This window comes from Prionailurus viverrinus, chromosome B2, assembly GCF_022837055.1.
Source record: "Prionailurus viverrinus isolate Anna chromosome B2, UM_Priviv_1.0, whole genome shotgun sequence".
NCBI classification, from domain to species: domain Eukaryota; kingdom Metazoa; phylum Chordata; class Mammalia; order Carnivora; family Felidae; genus Prionailurus; species Prionailurus viverrinus.
Genome location: NC_062565.1, coordinates 45,439,289 through 45,459,236, shown reverse-complemented (window position 1 = coordinate 45,459,236; position 19,948 = coordinate 45,439,289). Strand labels below are relative to the sequence as shown.

The 19,948-nt window shown below is 43.6% G+C and overlaps 1 protein-coding gene across 4 annotated transcripts in view; it reads right to left on the bottom strand.

Annotated features, from left to right (window-relative positions):
• Positions 1 to 19,948, bottom strand: part of ADGRF2 (adhesion G protein-coupled receptor F2) — a 45,378-nt gene that overhangs the window by 787 nt on the left and 24,643 nt on the right. For 2 of the 4 annotated variants that reach the window (XM_047860817.1, XM_047860818.1), the window contains 5 exons: positions 16,718 to 18,079; positions 10,740 to 10,781; positions 7,813 to 7,872; positions 5,069 to 5,145; positions 970 to 3,621 (listed from right to left, as the gene is read on the bottom strand). In XM_047860817.1, coding sequence (XP_047716773.1) covers positions 5,098 to 5,145; positions 7,813 to 7,872; positions 10,740 to 10,781; positions 16,718 to 18,079 — 1,512 coding nt within the window. In that variant the 3' untranslated portion in view covers positions 970 to 3,621; positions 5,069 to 5,097. Of the gene's footprint in view, positions 1 to 969; positions 3,622 to 4,408; positions 4,511 to 5,068; positions 5,146 to 7,812; positions 7,873 to 10,739; positions 10,782 to 16,717; positions 18,080 to 19,948 lie in introns of those variants that run through there. The other 2 variants (XR_007152541.1, XM_047860820.1) reach the window with 2 other exon arrangements.

Here is a 19,948-nt window from a genome sequence, read left to right as displayed (position 1 = left end):
TGAGTCACTTGTTTGTGCTTTAATGCCTCATCTTTATCTCGGATGATCACATGAGGCTGTGTTGCATCTACTGCACTGGTGTAATTAGAACACAGGGGACAGAAGGCGAAGTTGTGCCACTCTTGTAGATGATTCTAGAAGGCTATCACATTTTTGTCTGTATTGATGGTGAACGTGGGGGGAAACTGGCTAGGAAATGGATGGGTAAATCATGATCTAATCCCTACCTTACGCCAAAGAGATTTTTGTTTGACTTATTTATTTTTTAAGTGTTTATTTACTTTTGAGAGAGAGAAAGACACAGAGTGGGAGTGGGGGAGGGTCAGAGAGAGAGGGAGACACACAGAATCCAAAGAATCCAAAGGCACAGAGCCTGATGTGGGGCTCAAACTCACAAACGGTGAGATCAGACCTGGGCCAAAGTCAGACGCTTAACCAACTGAGCCACCCAGGCGCCCCTGTTTTACTTTTTTAATAACCGGCCAACAGTTGTTACTGAGCCTCGGGCCACGGCCAAGGGAAATTCAGACACAGAAGGTACAGTCTCCACTTGAAGGAAACGTCACATGGTTTGACTTCCGACAGGATAGACAATTTGGCTTTTCTTCACCACCAAAACCCACACATCCCAATTCTAGTGCCTTCTATTTACATACCCTCTCAGCCAGGAAATCTAATGCGAACCTGTTTTTAAATATTATGGGGGAAATGTTGACAGTAAGGAGAAATAAGGGAAAGACAGTTTGGTTACATCTTTTTGCCGTAGTGAAGATTAAGGAGGTCATGAAATAGGTGAAAATAGGTCATTTCTACCGAGGTTGCTAGTGAAGCACCGGGTCATTGGGAATCAGAAAAGCCAGTATCATCAAACCTTTGGTTGTGCAATCAAAGGCCTTTATTGAACACATTCTGTGTGTAAGACACTTTGCTCTGCACTTTGGGCGTGCAGAAGGGAGTAACATAGTGAGTAAATAAAGTGAGTAATGCCATCCCCCCAGGTTTACAGAATTATCTGAGAGAGAAAATATATGTACACCGAAAGGCTAAAAGTAAACAAACAATAAAACAATAAATACTAAATCTAAAGTGCACGGCACAGATTATAAATATTATAGGAAATCAGGTGAGGACAACCAGCACTTCTGGCCGGACTCTTCAGGGAAGAGTTCACAGAGAAGGCAAAAAGTAAAGCAGAGCTCAGACATGGTGCACCCTCAATAGAACCCCATGATGTATACTCTTTCTCAGTCAGGGGACTCTGTGTTACAACCACCACGGTAACACTGAATGAAAGAATAGTCTAATGGTAAGCTCGGCAGATTTTGCTGGCTGATACCCTCGATGTTGAACAGACCGAATCAAATGCTTCATTCTTTTATTGAGAAGTCAGTGAGCTAACTTCCATGAGACTGTCAATTTCCAGACTCATGCAAAGGGCCACAGTTGTGTGTTTGCTTGGGTTTGTGTGTGTTGTGTGTGTCCGTAAATTCACAGGTACTCTAATAAAATTAAACAGCTGACACTGTAATGGCCAGGTACTATTCTAAGTATTTTATCTACACTTATTCATTTAGTCTGTACAACACCCCTATGAGGTAGACTCTACTGTGTTCAATTTATGAATGAGAGAATCAAAATCTAAGGAATTTAAATAACTTTCCCAAGGATCACCATGTATCGAGTATCTAACAATGAATCTGCCTTAGACACTCTTAGCACCAATCTGTCCTTGAGCCACCTGACCAAGGCCCTTCCTCCGTGAGGTGTGAGTAGGACATTGAAAATGTCTCCACTCAGGGACTTCCAAAGTCAACCTAAACATGTGGTTCACTGACACCTTTCAGGAGGGGGCAGACCAGGTTGTGTGCTATAGGAGCAGAGGCACACGTTTTTTCAAGGGAGTTCCAAAAACTCCTGGAGTTTCTCTGTTAGCATCCATGGGCGCTTTCCTGGTTAAAAAGAATCCCAAGACAGAATATCTTCATTACGGCCGTCCCATCCTAGGAAGTGAGCACCTTGGAGCAGAATGTGCTCTCATACTAGATGTGACCGTCAAGTGCTTAACACATAATACTGACGAAAGACCAATCTCTCTCTTGCTAGTGTTCAGAGTTCCCGTCTGCAAGATGAGGCCATTGGACTCCACCTTTTCTAAAGTTTATCCAGATTTCTAATTCTATAACTATCTAGTTTCATGAGCTTCTGTCCTCGCTTCAATACCTTGGCTCTGGGTAAGTCACGTTTCTTGGTACTGAGATCTTTGCGTTACGAAAACCAGGACTATGCCTGCCCCACTCCCTTCCCTTGGAGAGACTCTACAGAAATACCAGGAAATGTCAAATTAAAATTCCTTTCTGTCTTCATTTGAGAAAAATGTGATTATTGTCACAAGATAAGCCATGCCACTGGAAAGATGACTTATTCTGCAGGTTGGTGTATTTTTCTCCCTTTGGATTGACTTCTTTATTGTATTTTTTGTTTTTTTCAAGCTTCCTTACTTAGAGAAAGTTTTTTACAGTAAAAAAAGAAAGATGGAGAGAGACCCCTACTCATTCACAAGTGAGTCTCATTTTCCCATTTGTTATATAACATCATTAACACTGGCTTTGTGGTAGGATAATTAGGGGCTACTCGCTGCTTCCTTTTCCTTTATCCACTCATGTTGGTCTCATGCATCAGCCTGGGTGCTTGCTTTATAAAGGAGCTTTCTTTTTCCCTCTGAAGGGGCTTCTATCTATTGTACTTCTCTCTTTGTTTGAATGTCAAATTTGTTTACATACAACATTAAGAAGATGAGCAGCTCTCTACTTGAAATATGATGGTTCCTCTTCCTCATCACTGGTTTCAAAAAACCATATTGTTGGTGAGGGTTAATCTTACATCATCAGAGTTGACAGCGTCCCTCGGTGGCTCCATGTCTTCAGGTGACATGAGTCCAGAGCTGGGAGCCTGCAGACTTGGGTTTCTAGCTCTGGCTTGAGCCTTGATTAGCTGTGGTCCATCACTCCAGGCTCCAGGCTCCTTAACTTACAATGAGCATCTTTCTGGTTCAAAAGCTCTATGTTTTTCACTTGTCTCACGGCCAAGTTGCCTCTAAGCCCAAGCCAGGCTAACCGTGTAATCAATTTAAATTTGGACAGGTGGACTGTGCTGGCAGTTGGATTCCTTTCGTACAAAGAACCAGCCATGACCTACTTAGAGTCAGCCCAACTGTTGGTGGCTATTCATGAGGGCCCCTCCCTTGGCAACCCACAGAATCCAGCCAAGTGACATCCTAGGCCACCTTTGCCAAGATGAACCAGACTCTCTTCCTGAGGATAAACATGACCCAACAGCATGGAACTGGAGGCTCCACAAGACCAAGGCTCTGCTGCGGCCCACTGTGTCTTTCTGTCCTGTTGTGGACGCCTGGCATGGCGTATATATACATTGATAGTTGGTGGGGAGAAATGTTCAGCATCACAGAGCAGCTTGGACAGAGGGGTCTTCCACCCTCCCCATACTTCACATCTTCCTCCATCAGCACCACAGCATGGGAGGCTTCCTTCATACTCCCCAGAGGCAAGAAGACAGGAGTAAGCACATTTTTCCTGGGGCTCTGCCATTCCCGGGATGTACGACCTTGTCAAGAACAGAAAACCACAACTTTAATGAACAGGTGGCAAGACCCGAAAGCCTCACAGCAACTACACTACAGGCTCACTCTTTCTGGAACAATAAGCCCCTTTGGGTAGAGCCTCCTTAGCAAATGGAGAGTCTCTTTATCTTAAGTCACTCTGGAAACCAGGGAACAGGCTGGTTTTCCACAGCTTACAAATGCTGAGCTACAAACCTTGTCTTTCTGTAAGCAGGACCGATTCCTTTCCTCTTGGAAAAGACCCCTTTCTTTGTACAAGGCCCTGGGCTGCCACCGAAGGTCTCAGCCACAGAGGCTCATGGGAGCCAGGAGGTATTGGGATGGGGGGAGGGGAGGGCCTCTGTCTATGTATCTGAATGCCTCTCTCTGCATCTGTCCTCATTTCTGTTGCTGTCACTCTATGTGTGTCTCTGAGTGAGGCTCAGTCTCTGTGTATGTTTCTGTTTCTTTCTGTTTTCTGGGTCTCTCTCTGTAACCCTTGGCTTCTCTCTGTATCTCTCTGACTCACCGCAAATGTGGGCATCCTGTTGTGGGTGTCTCCATCTCTCTGTCTGATCTTCTCTCTCTAGATCTATAGAGACCTGGACACAGAGGATTGGAAGACTTGCCTGCACATGTCCACATGTCTGGGTGGCTCTCTGACGACCCAGAGTCACCACGCCCCTCGGTGTCTCTGTACTTGTTTCCCCTGTGACTCCCGTCTCTCTGTTTCTACATCTCTGTCTCTCAGACATTACCTCAAAAGTGAATTAACTTCTGCATTATCCCTGAAGCCTCTCACAGGTGGTGTTTACGATAATTCCTTGATCTTTCAACACTAGGGAACGAGAGGGGCCACAGCAGGATGTGTGGGGACATTACTGATATCATGTCCTGGGGATGGGGAATTAGAGAGAGAAGAGAGGCAGCAGTCATGTAGAGCTGTGCAAATGCCCCCCTTTAAATACACTCAGGCTAACTTACAACCATTCTCAGACACGCCTCACTGTTTTATAGCGACAACAAAAATTTCAGGAATGCAAGAATTAGAAGTGTGACTGTAACTCCAACCATAGCTAGAGGAGAATAGATTGTATAAGAAGAATCCTTTCAGTCAAGAAAAAAAACATTCATGGGCACCTGGGTGGCTCAGTCGGTTAAGTGTCTGACTTCAGCTCAGGTCATGATCCAGAGGTTCATGAGTTCGAGCCCCGCTTCGGGCTCTGTGCCGACAGCTCAGAGCCTGGAGCCTGCTTCGGATTCTGTGTCTCCCTCTCTCTCTGCCCCTTCCCCCTGCTCGCACTCTCTCTCTCTCCTTCTCTCTCTCTCTCTCAAAAGTAAATAAACTTTAAAAAAACAAAATTTCAAAAAAAGAAACATTAAAAAAAGAAAAAGAAAAAACATTCTTAATTACAATGTCATGAATTTGGGAACCCCTTCCTTTGCACTCACCTCCCAAGTTAGGAGTATAGCCGGCTGTGTTAGCTTGGCCCTTTGGTGGGGTGACCAGAGAAATCAGTAGAAAGATTCTGTTGATGACAGAGGCATAATTGCATTTATCATTATTAGTCTGTTTTCAATTATCACAACTAGTCAAAGCACATAGAGAACTGTGACCCACAGCAATTTATTTCCTCCCTTCACTCTAACCCCCTCCTTCTTTGTATTAGCACCGCGTACAACACAGGAACAGGCCCGTGTGAGAGATCCCCCGGCTCCCACCTGGCCTGGCTCCCGGTCCTGAGGGGTCTCTAGTTTGGGAGGGAGATGGGGAGAAGGCAGCTGAGTGGCGTGGAGAGACAGAGCAACACTAGAATGCCTCCTAGCCCTCAAATAGCTTTTCTCAGCAGGCCTGCTGGAATCTTCCATGATACAGTCATCCTTTTTTTTTTTTTTTTTAATTTTTTTTTCTTAACGTTTATTTTTGGGACAGAGAGAGACAGAGCATGAACGGGGGAGGGGCAGAGAGAGAGGGAGACACAGAATCGGAAACAGGCTCCAGGCTCTGAGCCATCAGCCCAGAGCCTGACGCGGGGCTCGAACTCACGGACCGCGAGATCGTGACCTGGCTGAAGTCGGACGCTTAACCGACTGCGCCACCCAGGCGCCCCAATGATACAGTCATCCTTTTATAATGTACTTGAGTCTAAAAGATCCTCGTGTTTTAGGTAAATGTTGCTTAAGATGCATCAGCTCTCTGGTGAAATGATTACCGCATGAGCGTGGACTAACTCACCACACCGGATATCAAAAGAACACATTTCTTATCCTGAGTTTGGGGAGCTGGGACTGATGCCCCGCAGGCAGGTGTGACAGGGGAAAGAGTTCAGCCTGGCCTGTAGGAGATTGCTACACGGGGAGCAGAGGTCTGCAAAGCAGGAGAGAAGACAGACAATAAGCCCTACTTCCTCTGAGGAGGGCTGATAAAACCGACTTGGAACAGCCTACAGCTAGCGGGCAGGGGAAGGATTGTAAGACATTAGGATAAATTTACCAGGTTCCTAGACCAGTGGTTCACAGCCTTGGCAGCTCTTCGGAATCACTGGGAAACTTTAAAACAAACCAAAAAAAGTGACAGGCCCTACTCCCTGCTTTAAATTTTCTTGGATGTACGTGGTATTTTTTTAAAGTTCTCTAGATGTTTCTAAGGTGCAGCCAGCATTGAAAACCACTGATTCAAACAACCAACAAACTGGTAACAAAGTTCTGGGTATAATCCTGACTTGTATTTAAGTACAGACACAAAGAGAAGTGGGCCAGATGATCAGAGAGCAATTCACCCCTGTGGTGGCTGAATGGATCAGTACTAGAAATGCATAAGGAAAGGAACAGTGACAGACTGGAAGCAACTGGAAGAGCCAAGCCTCTCCTGAGAGCAGGGGACAGACCCAGTGAGGTGGTAGGGGGATACTTATGCCAGGCAGACTGATCGGGGAGGCAAATATGTACAATGCTAGGTAGGGTCTCAGCATCGGCTACGTTAGAACCACCCGGGGAGCTTGTAAAACTCCCAGACACATCGCAGACCGATCCAATTAGAATCTTCAGGCGTGAGACTCAAGCAACATTTTTTGAAGCTTCCTAATTGATTCTGATCTTCGGGTCATGTTGAGAACCACTGCTTTGGGTAACTATTGACGTTCATTCTCAATAAAACTTAGCTTTTGAAAATTTCAGCTGGAAAAGATATAGAGAGGTCAACAATCTGCCAGGTTTGGAGACCAAGGACCAAGTTTAGGTAAGAGTAACAGGAAAGGAGACAGGAAAATAGAGGGAACAGAAAGGAGGGAAGATAAAAGGGGGCCTAAAGAGGAGAGAATAGAAAGGCAAAGGACATATGGGGGGCCAATGCTGCTACTCAGGGCCATGGGTACCAGGTCTACAGTGATGGGGCACCCCTCTCCATGCACATCTCCTGCAACCCAGTCCACGCAGGGCGGTATAGATCCCATCCGATGTTGGCATGGGAAACTGTAGATTGCCTTTTCTCTTGTGACTCGGTATGTTCCCTGGGCCAACACTGATCCCCTCGTGCTGCCACTTAAACATTTTTTAGTTCTTCCCTCACTCAGAATAGCTGAGGGAGCGAACCTTTGCATAACAATACGTGATTTCTACACTACAGTGAACATCAAGGAGAGGGCTTGTGGGCTACTAAACTGTAGAGCCTTCTCCACAACACCGCTGAGCACCCCCGAACCTTCTCTTACAATTCCGGTAACCATGGCAGTCACCCTTCTTGAAAATCAAGCTATGAGGAAGTTCTTTGTGGAGGGTCAGAATTTGTCTCCCTGGACTTTCACACTGTGGATGTGGTTCAACCGATTGGAGTCGTGGAGAACGAACAGCCTATCACGGGAAGCTGAGATTTTCCCTTCTCTCATTTCCCTGCCTCATCACAGGCTTGCTCTCCCGCTGCATGGGTCGTGGTTTGTCCCTTCAGGTCCCCTCCCGACCCCCTGCCTGGCCACTCTCCTCTAAATGCATTTAAGTCTGCTTTCCTTTCTTTGGATGTGGTCCCAGCACTCCGGAAAGAATCTGAACAGCTCAAAGAGGTGCTCCCTTGGCACTTCTGGAAAACCCATACCACAGAGCGTTAAGGTGCTTGGTTTATTAACAGTCCATACGCCAGAAATGCCAACACTGTTGTCATCTTGTCAAACGTCTAAATGCAATAATGCACGTGAAGGCTTTACCTCTGAGATTCTGGAGATCCATTTTGCAGAAGTTACTCGACCCTTTAAAGCTTCTCTTATCTGGATAGAGAACAAAAGGGGTTAATAATTTAAAAAATTATGAGAGGCCATCACACGTGCCGGGGCCTGGCGAACGCTCTGGCAAGGGAGGGTGATACCAGCTGGGTCCTGTCGGTGGGTCATGGAAGGATCAGGAACTTGGAGGAGTGGTTCGGGAAAAGGTGGAGAGAGGGGGAAGCACAAGGAAGATGAGGCTGGCACAGGACACTCATACTCAGGGGCCTTCAACATGAACCCAGTAACTAAGAAACACATTTTGCCACGGGTTAGAGCAATCTTTGACTTAGCACTGGGAGTAGTTTTTTTTGCAGCCCTTGAATAGTTGAACATTTCCCATAGCTGCCAGTTATTTAAACCCTGCTTCCTAGAGGTCAATCCAAAGCTAAAAAAAAAAAAAAAAAGAAAAAAAAAGAATGCTATGCAACATGGCAAAAGCCCACGGAATGGAGAATAATAAGAATAATAAATAACAATTATGTTTTGTTTTTTAAATATATATTAAATAGATTTAACGTACATATAAATATGAAAGGTAAATCTATTTAATATATATTCAATACTATATAATATATGATGATATATTCTTTATTAATACTAATATAATATATAATATATAATATAAATTAACAGAATATTAATATAGCATATTAGTGTTAAATATATTTTGTTTCGTTAATTGTATTTTATTGTATATTTATATTTTGTTTTGAAAAAGCACTTTAAAGTCCTTTTCACACCTGCCATCTCATTTTATCCAAAAAACAGTCCTGTCAAATAGGTACTATTATTTCCATTTTATAATCGAGGACATTAAGTTCAGGAGATGAAGGGACACCCAAAGTCAGTTGACTGCTGAGAAGAGCCAAAAAGTCAGTTGACTGCTGAGAAGAGCCAAGACTTGAGTTCATGTCTCCTGACTCCAGACCAACCTGTCATTTTCCCTCAGTCTCTCTGGCTGAATGCAGGCAGGTCTTCTTGTTTTTTCTCTATCTTCCCTTCTGCTTTACAAAATGCTACTCATCTTCCAAGGCCTTATAGTTCTGTATTGACAGTTAATGGATGCCAAAGTCCTCCAGCTCAGGACTTCGCCCTTCGCAGAAAATGTGATATTCTTTGCCACACACAGGCTCTGGAGAGGAAGGAGCACCCCCCGGGGTTTGGGGGCTGTGCCCTCAAGGGTCCATGGGGATATGAGAAGACATACTGGAGGTTCTCTTTACAATTCTTTCTTTTTATGTTTCACAGTGTGCAAAATACATACTTTGTAAATTAATAATGAACACATCTGGGGACACATGCTCACTGTTTTTTACTGATGTAAAAATTTGACTACTGGCATATACAGCTTTGTATCAATTAATCATGTATGGTCCTGTGACATCTTTGAGTCTTTACCTATTATAATTTTAAATATAAGAGGTTTTGATCTTGATAGAAAGTTGTAGGTCTTAGAGTTCTTTGCACATCTCATAACACCTGGTAAATCAGTAAGAAAAAATGTTGCTGCTGATGCTTTGACAACAATACGAGTTGTGGTATTATGGTTAATAAAAAAAAACAAACCACAATCATACGGTATGCAACTGTGTACCACCTTAAATGCTTTGTGTGTTTTTTCACTTGCAAAATCACATTGGTTCTCTACCTCATCTAGCAGAAGAGGCAGGAAAATCATCATTATCTCTGCATTCTGTTTAGGGGATCTGGGTTCCTGAGAGTGAAGGACTCCCCAGTGTCTCAGAGATAGTACATAGAAAGACTGAAACACTAATACTCTGCCACCTCTAAATAATTTTTGTTAGGTTGATATGGTATCCTCATAACAAAATGAAAGGACCGGTGTGAACTGCCCCTTTCACAAACCCCAGACATTAACTTAATAATAGAATAGCATAGATAAAAAATTAATTCATTAACCGCCCCTGCAGGGAAAGTGTTTGCAACTACATTTGAGAGGGTGGCTTGCTTTTCTCACTCCAGGAGGCAGGGGGTGAAAGAGGGTGATCTTAGAAGGCTGGGTAACCATTTGATATTTTATTCATGTTTAGTTTTTATGTGTTTTCACCACTCACCACCTATACACACTCATCCGTATTTGGGAAATTCCCTTCTCTGGGTCCACCGCTCTATAAAGTAGAACTCACTGTCCCAACTTCCCTTGCAGCTAAGATGCAGCCATGTGACCTGGACTCAGCCAATCAGACATGTCAGTGCAAAGAAGCAGGTGCCAGGGGGCCCCAACAGGCAGGGTGAAGGTGACCTCCAAGACAACAGTAGCAGCAATTCTAGCTTACCATCTGCTACCTGACCTTGGCCTGGCAAGCTGTGCTATCTGGGCCCAGGAAAATGAGGAGGAACATTGGTTCCATGCTATGGATGGGGAACTGGGATGCCTCCAAGGTTCTAAGCCAGAGGGACGTCCCCAAAGATGATATTGTAAGATTTCATGAGTCCTCTTTCTGCTTCAACTTGTTAGAGTGGGTTTCTGTAGAGATCATGGGCAAGTTTAACCACTCTGAGTCTCAGTTTCCTCATCCATAAATGGAATATAAGAATACCCAAGATTGTTTTAAGGATTAGAGGTAATGCACATAAAATGCTCAGCTCTGTAAGAGTTTGTAAGATAGATATTACTTCCATCATAAAAAAGAGTGATGCCCTGTTTGAGTGTGTGCTCAAAGATGCTCAGTAAGGGGTCTTTCCAAGTGAGGATTCCAGGGCCAAATACAGTTAATGCAAGAGGAGGAGGAGAAGGAGGAAGAAAATGGGGCGGGGGGGGGGGGGAAGAAGAAGAAGAAGAAGAAGAAGAAGAAGAAGAAGAAAAAGGAGGAGGAGGGGGAGGAGGGGGGGAGGAGGATTTACAATACCTTTGGATCCAAGATTGTTCCAAACACCAAGATGAAGAAGCCCTGAGAAAGACAGAAGAGGAAAGAAAAGCCATTTACAATAATAATAATAATAATAATAATAAATGTTGGTATTTGTCAGTCCTTTTCTAGTTTAAAAAACAAACGAAATAAAAACAATTTATTAAATCTTTGACTCTGTTAAGGCCACACGACCTGGGTTCATACACTCAATGAATATTCATTGAGCCTCTTCCACGTGCCAGCCACTGTTCTCGACACTTGGGATACGTCACTAAACCCAACAGACCAAGGTCTGTGATTCATACAAGAAAATTATGGGGATTTCTTTTTAAGTAGGGCAAACTAAAAGCATTTAGCATTGACCAGGAGCTCGCCAGAACGTATATCTCACTAGAACACAGTCTGAGCAAGACTCAGAGGAGATGTTAGGCCATGGACAGCAGTTTTGCAGTCCTTGGACAAACTATAATGAAAGAAACTTCCATACAAACAAAGCAAAGCAGCTATGCTCAGCTTCTGTTAACACTCTCAACTTCCTTCCCCCATCCACAACCAAAGAAAATTATAAAACTTGAAAAGAAAAATCAAGTACAGGGGTGCCTGGGTGGCTCAGTCAGTTAAGCGTCCCATTCTTGATTTCAGCTCAGGTCATGATCTCACCGTTCGTGAGTTCAAACCCTGCATCAGGCTCTGTGCTGACAGTGCAGAGCCTGCTTGGGATTCTTTCTCTCCCTCTTTCCCTGCCCCTCCCCTGCTTTCTCTCTCTCTCTCTCTCTCTCTCTCTCTCTCTCAAAATAAATAAGTAAACCAAAAAAAAAAATTTTAAGGAAAAGTCAAGTACATGGGCCCTAAGACATAAAACAGATTGAGCTTCTAAGCACATAACAGGTGCTCAGAAACAGGTGCTCCAAATATGACATAGAGGGAATTATAGCTCTCATATCCCTTACCATCCATTCAAAAAGAGACCCCATTAAAGTCAAAAGGAGGGTGTTCCTCTATCATTACAGTCCATTTGAATTGGCACAGAACCCCCCTGGAAGAAGGAAGAAAAAGTATTCATCCCATTTTTCAGACAAGTAGAAAGAAACTCAGAGATTCAACTTTCAAAATGTAACAGATAGCAACATTCATTAGATAGTTTCTCCTGAAGGCGTGGTTACTTGAGTCCTGGCCCACCTGAGAGGAGAAGTGAGATAATGATTTTGATTAGCAGGGCATCCCTCTGTTAGGCTGCTTTGATCTCATAATCGAATGTGAACCCTTAGCTAAGCAGATGCCTATGAGGACACATGGGTTTAATACAAGTGGTGCCATAAAGATGTTGCGACTCAGTAGCAGCATATCAAACCCACTGCTACCTCTATTTGTAAAAGCTTAGCTGACAGGTGGAGGATTTCACAGGGACCAGTGCTGACCACGAAGCTCATCCAATCCCCAAACATACTAAATCCACCTCTCCATTCAGCCAGTCCAGCAAGCACTCCAAAGCTTGGAGACCTTCTATGAGATTGCTTTTCTGTGTGACACTCTTAGCCTATAAGATAACTATTGAAATCTGTCATTGTGTCTACCAAGAAAATGTCATCGCTAGCATGGTCATATAGGTGACAAAGCATCATTCGTATAAAGATGCCTGGAACAAATACAACCAGGTCTGGTTTGGGTACCGGGAATACATTTTAAATCAGAATCTCCATGAATTTGCCCAGGAGTTAAATTTTTAAAATATCTAGGAACTGTACGTTTAGCCCGTTTCTTCCAAAACATGCATTCCTTTGGCTAAAGGACTAAGAGGAATTTCTCTCCTTGTTAGATTTTCAATTTCTTGAGGCTAAACCAATTATATTCACATCTGCAACATTTAGCATAATGCTTGACACACAATAAGTACTCAGTAAATGTGTGTTTCTCTTTGTGTGTGTGCATCTATATCTGTGTTTGTGTGTGTTTAACTGCTTTATTATGCAACCTGAATTTGTACACTCATAAATATGTAACAGGAACATATTCCAGTAGGATCACTTTTTATTGGTCCCACCTTGGGAAAAGTTACACGACACGAAATACCATTCAGAAAATTTGGATAGATTATTAGTCAAAGTTTTAGTATCTGATTGATAAAATACACTGGTAGTAGCTTCTTTGCATTTCTTCTAGTAGATAAAGCTTAATTTGAGCAGATAAATGTCAAGGTGTTCTCCCATGTTTTAAAATACATGCTTTACTGCTATGGAAGGAATGTTCACATCCTCTCCGCCAAAATGTGTATGCTAAATCCTAATGCCCAAAGTGGAGGCATGCATTTGGAAGGTAATTAGGTCACAAGGGTGGGGCCCTCATGAAAGGGATTAGTGCACTTACGAAAGAGACCCCAGAAAGTTCCCTTGCCCCTTCTGCTATGTGATGTTCTAGCAAGAAGATGGTATCGATCTATGAGGCAGGAAGCAAGCTCTCTCCAAACACCACATTTGTATGTGCCTTGATCTTGGACTTCCCAGCCTCCAGAACTGTGAGAAATAAATTTCTGTTGTTTGTAAGCCACCCAATCTACGGTATTTTTGTTACAGCGGCTCAAATGAACTGAGACATTTATTTTCTCTAGCCACAACAGCTATGAGGGGGGCCCCACAGCTTACCCAACCTACAGTTACTGCTATGGAAGGCATACAAAAGGAACTGTATTTACAGTTGTATTCAGTAAATACAAGAGAGGATACCAACCAGAAGTTGTGGATTACAAGTGAGCAGTCAAATCAGCAATTGACTACATAATAATTATGATTATGGGGATGATTGAGCTTTAAAACCAATGGAGGTGCTCACATGGGGCTAGGACCAGGAAAGCTTCAGAAGAGTCTTTCTCCTACATCTTCTGGACCTCCCAGCGTGTTTAGGAGTCTCTCTCCCCTCTCTGCTCTATCAGCCCCAGCTGCCCCTCATCTTGGCTCTTCCTAGGACTCTGATTGTCCGGCTTCCTTCTGCTCACTTCATTGTGTCTCCCACCTCAACAGATCTGTGGCTCTCCTTTCTCTCCTCCGACACTGGGCATCCTCAGGATGCCCTGGTCCACGGGTCTGGTAAATAGCAATAACCGGCTCTCCTAATTTGAAGCACTTACCAGTCTCCATTTAAATACTCCCACCCTGGTTGATTTAAGTCTAGCAACACGACATCACTGAAGATGGAGTTAGAAAGGGATGGACACATCATGATACAGGGTTTTCACCGTACAGATACAGTAGATGCAAATACCCTCACAAGCATAGTAAAATGTAAACAAATAATTAGGAAGTAATGCATTTGGAGGATGTAGGACCTTAAACAGAGCCGTTGTTTTATTTAATTAAAAGTTTATATATTTAATTTTTAATGATGTCCCTTTGCAAAATTCCTAAAAATAGAAGTCATTTCTCTTGAGCCAGGACAAACCAGCTTCAGCACACCGGTGCCTAATGCCTACCAGTCCTCGTGCCCAGGGTCTACCCTTCACCCACACCCTGCCCTCAGCTTCTCACCTCCATCAGTACTGGCATTTGGATGAGCTCCATCCCCCTTGCCAGGAGTCAAGACAGAAACTGAGTTGAAATTACAAGTTGATCCTGTCATGACAGGTAAAGGAACTCATGGCACCGAAATACAAGTGCTCTGAGCCTAGTCCCAACAAAAATCACAGTAAAGATCTGCGCCCCCAACACTGGGTGACAAGGAAAGGGAAATGTTGAGGAGTAGATACATCAACTCCTTAAGGGTTCCTGACAAATAGCCATGGGATATACTGAACAGAAATTTAAGAACACTAGGTTGTTCTCCCAGCCCTATGCATGACTAGCCACATGAACATGGATAAGAGCTATACAAAAATTATAGGATACTATTCATACTTTCTATAGAAATGCATAAAAACAGAGATCCCAAAGACAAGGAACCATTATTATCATTATTATTAGCTTTGTTCTCCAAGGCATCAAAATGCTTATTATAAAATGAAATCACTGGGGCCCCTGGGTGGCTCAGTCGGTTTAAGTGTCCGACTTAGGCTCAGATCATGATCTCACGGTTCGTGGGTTCAAGCCCTGCGTTGGGCTCTGTGCTGACAGCTCAGAGCCTGGACCTTGCTTCAGATTCTGTGTCTCCCTCTCTCTCTCTACCCCTCCCCCACTCACACTCTGTGTCTCCCTCTCTCTCTGTTTCTCTTAAAAATAAACATTAAAGGGGCGCCTGGGTGGTGCAGTCGGTTAAGCATCCGACTTCAGCCAGGTCATGATCTCGCGGTCTGGGAGTTCGAGCCCCACGTCAGGCTCTGGGCTGATGGCTCAGAGCCTGGAGCCTGTTTCCGATTCTGTGTCTCCCTCTCTCTCTGCCCCTCCCCCGTTCATGCTCTGTCTCTCTCTGTCCCAAAAATAAATAAACATTGAAAAAAAAAAATAAATAAAAAATAAACATTAAAAAAAATTTTTAGGGGCACCTGGGTGGCTCAGTCGGTTGAGCGTCTCACTTCAGCTCAGGTCATAATCTCACAGCTCATGATTCAAGCCCCGCATCAGGTCCTGTGCTGACAGCTCAGAGCTTGGACCCTGCTTCAGATTCTGTGTCTCCTTCTCTCTCTGCCCCTAACCCACTCGCATTCTGTCTCTGTCTCTCTCAAAAATAAATAAACATAAAAAAAATTTTTTTAAATAAAAATAAAAAATTTTTTAATGAAATTGTTTATACACAAATCTTAAAATAGAAAGAGGAGAAAATATTTGACCCAAAATCTCTATTATCCATTAGGTAAAACATTTATTTCCGAATAAGCATACACTCAGAAGAAAGGATTATTTTAAAGGTCTTTAGAAAGATAAAAGCTTTCTTATCAACTAGTTCCTATCTACATATTTAACATTCAGTGTAATAAGTTTTGGCTCCTTGGTACCCTGTGACAGAAAAAAAAAACAATGAAAAAAATTCAGTCAAGTAGAGGATTATTGAATACGGCATACTATCCTGTCGTATTTCTACATGGTAACCTGGTAAGACGCTACAATGTATTTTTAAGTGAAAAAGTAAGGTGCATAATAATGTATATTTTAACCCCTGTATTATGTGAAAATATATTTGTATATAAGCATAAAAAATTTGGCAAAGATACCCGTGAAACTGTGAACATTGCTTAATTCATAGAGGTGAGAGAGGAGAAGAGAAGCCATCTTTAATATCACTCTGTATGACTTGCCTCATTACAATAAGATGGTTTCCAATGGGAACCAGAAATTCTAAATGGAAAGAAATGCCATGAATGTGCACATTTTAATACCTCCAGTTAGGTACCTAGATTTGGGGGAAGTAGTGGTATTTAGTGTCTGAACAGTAGCAGCTCAGCCTACTGTAGTGCTATTCATGATCTTTAGGTCATTTTTGAACTTGATGCTTTCCACCCACTGTTTTATTTCAGTATTTCAGGCAGGCAGTGGTAATACCCATTTTATAAGTGAGAAAAATATGGCTCAGAAAAGTTAATCAAATACCTCAAAAGAACGTTATGTATCAGTAAATGAGAGAGTCAAGATTTGCATCCAGGCCTTTCTGGGGAAAAAGAGTTTATTTCCTCACTTAATATTCTATTCCAAATCTATTGTCTTTTATAAAGAAATATGATTCTATGGGGCTCCTGGGTGGCTCAGTCGGTTGACTTTCCAACTCTTGGTTTTGCTCAGGTCATGATCTTCCAGTTCATGAATTTGAGTCCCACATCAAGCTTTGCACTGACAATGTGGAGCCTGCTTGGGATTCTCTCACTCTCTCTCTCTCTCTCTCTCTCTCTCCCTCTCTCTCTCTGCCTCTCCCCTGCTCGTGCTTGCTCTCTCTCAAAATAAATAAATAAATTTTTTAAAAAGACAGAAATAAAGAAATATGATTCCAAAAGCTCCCAATCACAAAACTTCTTCCTGAATTTTCTCACTTAGTACTTGGCCAGTAGCATCTAGACTTACCTGGAATGCATTGAGCACAGAGAAGATAATGTGGAAGGCAAGGTTGCTGTCATCAACGACCATGGCTATTCCAAATCCCCAGGTCAGTCCCAGCAGTGGTGTGAGGATGGCGATGTTCTTACTGATTCTCACAATGGCTCTCACCTCCTGGAACATGGAACTGCCAATGGCGGGTCGCTGGGTCTTGACAATCACGAGTGTGACTGTGACCAGGTTCACTACCACAATGGCCAGAGCTGGGACCACAAAGGCCAAGAGGGCCTTGGTCATGTCCCAGTTGAGCCAGCAGGCCTCAGGCCGTAGGTAGCCTTTGCTGGGCTCAGTGGCAGCAACTGTGATGGCAGCAATGACCAAGGGGCACCCGTAGCCGATTGAAAAGAGAGCTGCCACCAGGACCGACTTGGGCAGCGTATGGAAGACAATCAGGATTCCATAGAGGATAAGGAGTGCTTTGGCAAGCATCCAGAAAAACACAGAAAGGTAAAAGAAATGAACAAAAAATGTTGCTGCCACACACCCACTGTGATGTGTCACTGGACCGCTAAGAAAGGAAGCCACAACGAACCACACATCAGCCATCAGCAAGGTGGCCGCAACATTAGCGATGCATATATGGCGTAAGTACGAGATCTCTGTCTTTGTCACCTGGCCCCAGACCAAGGCCTCAATGGACAAGCAAAGGATCAAGCTGCAAATAGAAATGCCCAGGCCTATGTACGTGATATAAGTCAGGATCGGGCTCTCCAAGATGTGGGGTGACATAAGAATGGAAAAAGAGGTAAATAACTTGCTTGGCCTACATTTGCAAACAGCTTGCTGGGAGTTTTCTTGAATTATTTGACAGGCCTGCTGGTCCCATCTGCTCTCCAAGGAGTGCCAGCCAACACACTGTGTCCTCTTCTCCTCTGACTTGTTGATCTTTTCAAAAATCAGTGAGATTCTTTTAAGTTCCTTGGGCAAAATGACAGATAGGACAAGCCCATTCACTGTGACGTTTTCCAAAAAACTGGCTTTTAAGATGGCCCCAAGAGTTGGAAATGCAATGCTGATGGCCTGAGAAGGAGCGGGCACCTTCCGAAGTTCATCTCTACTGATCAACACCTGCCCAGTGATCTCACTGCTGGTGTCATTAACTCTCATTGAAAAACTGAAATTCTTTCCAGTGTTGTCTGGGGATATGGCAGTGCCCATAGTATGAATGAAGACATCTGATATGTCAATCGGATATTTATTTATAAATAGCTTTCTGGCAAAGGAGTTGACTGAGTGTAGCAGGACACAGCTGCTATTTCTGTCTGGGATGAAGGTCCAGTTTGAGATGCTTTTGCTGTTAAGAATGTGGTTGGCCATGATGCTGTAACTCTGCCAAGGAAGAACCAGCATTAGTACTGAGCTGCTCTGGGCATCTGCCAGAACAGTCAAGAGTCACTTTCATCAAGTGTGGTCCTCCATCCAACAGCATAGACGTCCCCTGGGAACTTCTTAGAAATACGCAATCTCAGGGCCCACCCTAGACCCGATGAGTCATAATCAGCATCGTAATGAAATCCCCAGGGTACCCACACACCACCAAAATGCGAGCTAAAGGATAGAGCAAGGAGTGAGTTGCCCTCGGGTCACATATGCAATGTCTCCCTGTGAGGTAGCCAGGTGGGCAGCTCATGGACATCATCGGTCCCACTTCACATCTTGGTGAAGCCAGCAACTCGCTTACCCTGCTCAGCGTACCCATCATGCAATTAACATCTATTAAATCTCAACTGTGTGCAAGACCCTGTGCAGGAACATAGCGAATTGACAAGTAACCCCAGACGCTGAACCTGCTTTTTGTCCTCTGCCTCAAAGATCAAAAATAAGGGGTGTCTGGGTGGCACAGTCATGCCACCCATTTTGGCTCAGGTCATGATCTCACAGTTTGTGAGATTGAGCCCCACGTCAAGCTTTATGCTGACAGCACAGAGCCTGCTTGGGATTCTCTCTCTTCCTCTCTCTGCCCTTTCCCCACTCGCATGCACTTTCTCTCTCAATAGATGATAGATAGATAGATAGATAGAACTTTTAAAAAACACATTATTGAAAAAAAAAGAAAGGAAAGGAAAGGAAAGGGGAAGGAAAGGAAAGGGGAAGGAAAGGAAAGGGGAAGGAAAGGACAGGAAAGGAAAGGAAAGGAAAGGAAAGGAAAGGAAAGGAAAGGGGAAGGAAAGGAAAGGAAAGGAAAGGAAAGGAAAGGAAAGGGGAAGGAAAGGAAAAAGGAAAGGAAGGGAAGGGAAGGGAAGGGGAGAAGAGAAGAGAAGAGAAGAGAAGAGAAGAGAAGAGAAGAGAAAAAAAGAAAAAAGAAAGGAAAGGAAAGGAAAGGGGAAGGAAAGGAAAGGGGAAGGAAAGGAGAAGGAAAGGAAAGGAAAGGAAAGGAAAGGAAAGGAAAGGGGAAGGAAAGGAAAGGAAAGGAAAGGAAAGGGGAAGGAAAGGAAAGGAAAGGAGAAGGAAAGGAAAGGGGAAGGAAAGGAAAGGAAAGGAAAGGGGAAGGAAAGGAAAGGAAAGGGGAAGGAAAGGAAAGGAGAAGGAAAGGAAAGGAAAGGAAAGGAAAGGAAAGGAAAGGGGAAGAAAAGGAAAGGAAAGGGGAAGGAAAGGAAAGGAAAGGAAAGGAAAGGAAAGGAAAGGAAAGGGGAAGGAAAGGAAAGGGGAAGGAAAGGAGAAGGAAAGGAAAGGAAAGGAAAGGAAAGGAAAGGAAAGGGGAAGGAAAGGAAAGGAAAGGAAAGGGGAAGGAAAGGAAAGGAAAGGAGAAGGAAAGGAAAGGAAAGGAAAGGAAAGGAAAGGAAAGGGGAAGGAAAGGAAAGGAAAGGGGAAGGAAAGGAAAGGAGAAGGAAAGGAAAGGAAAGGAAAGGAAAGGAAAGGAAAGGGGAAGGAAAGGAAAGGAAAGGAAAGGAAAGGAAAGGAAAGGGGAAGGAAAGGAAAGGAAAGGAAAGGAAAGGAAAGGAAAGGAAAGGAAAGGAAAGGAAAGGAAGGGAAGGGAAGGGGAGGGGAGGGGAGGGGAGGGGAGGGGAGGGGAGGGGAGAGGAGAAGAGAAGAGAAGAGAAGAGAAGAGAAGAGAAGAGAAGAGAAAAAAGAAAAAAGAAAGAAAAGGAAAGGAAAGGAAAGGAAAGGAAAGGAAAGGAAAGAAAAGAAAAGAAAAGAAAAGAAAAGAAAAGAAAAGAAAAGAAAAGAAGTCCAATTCCATTTCACACTTCTGCAGCA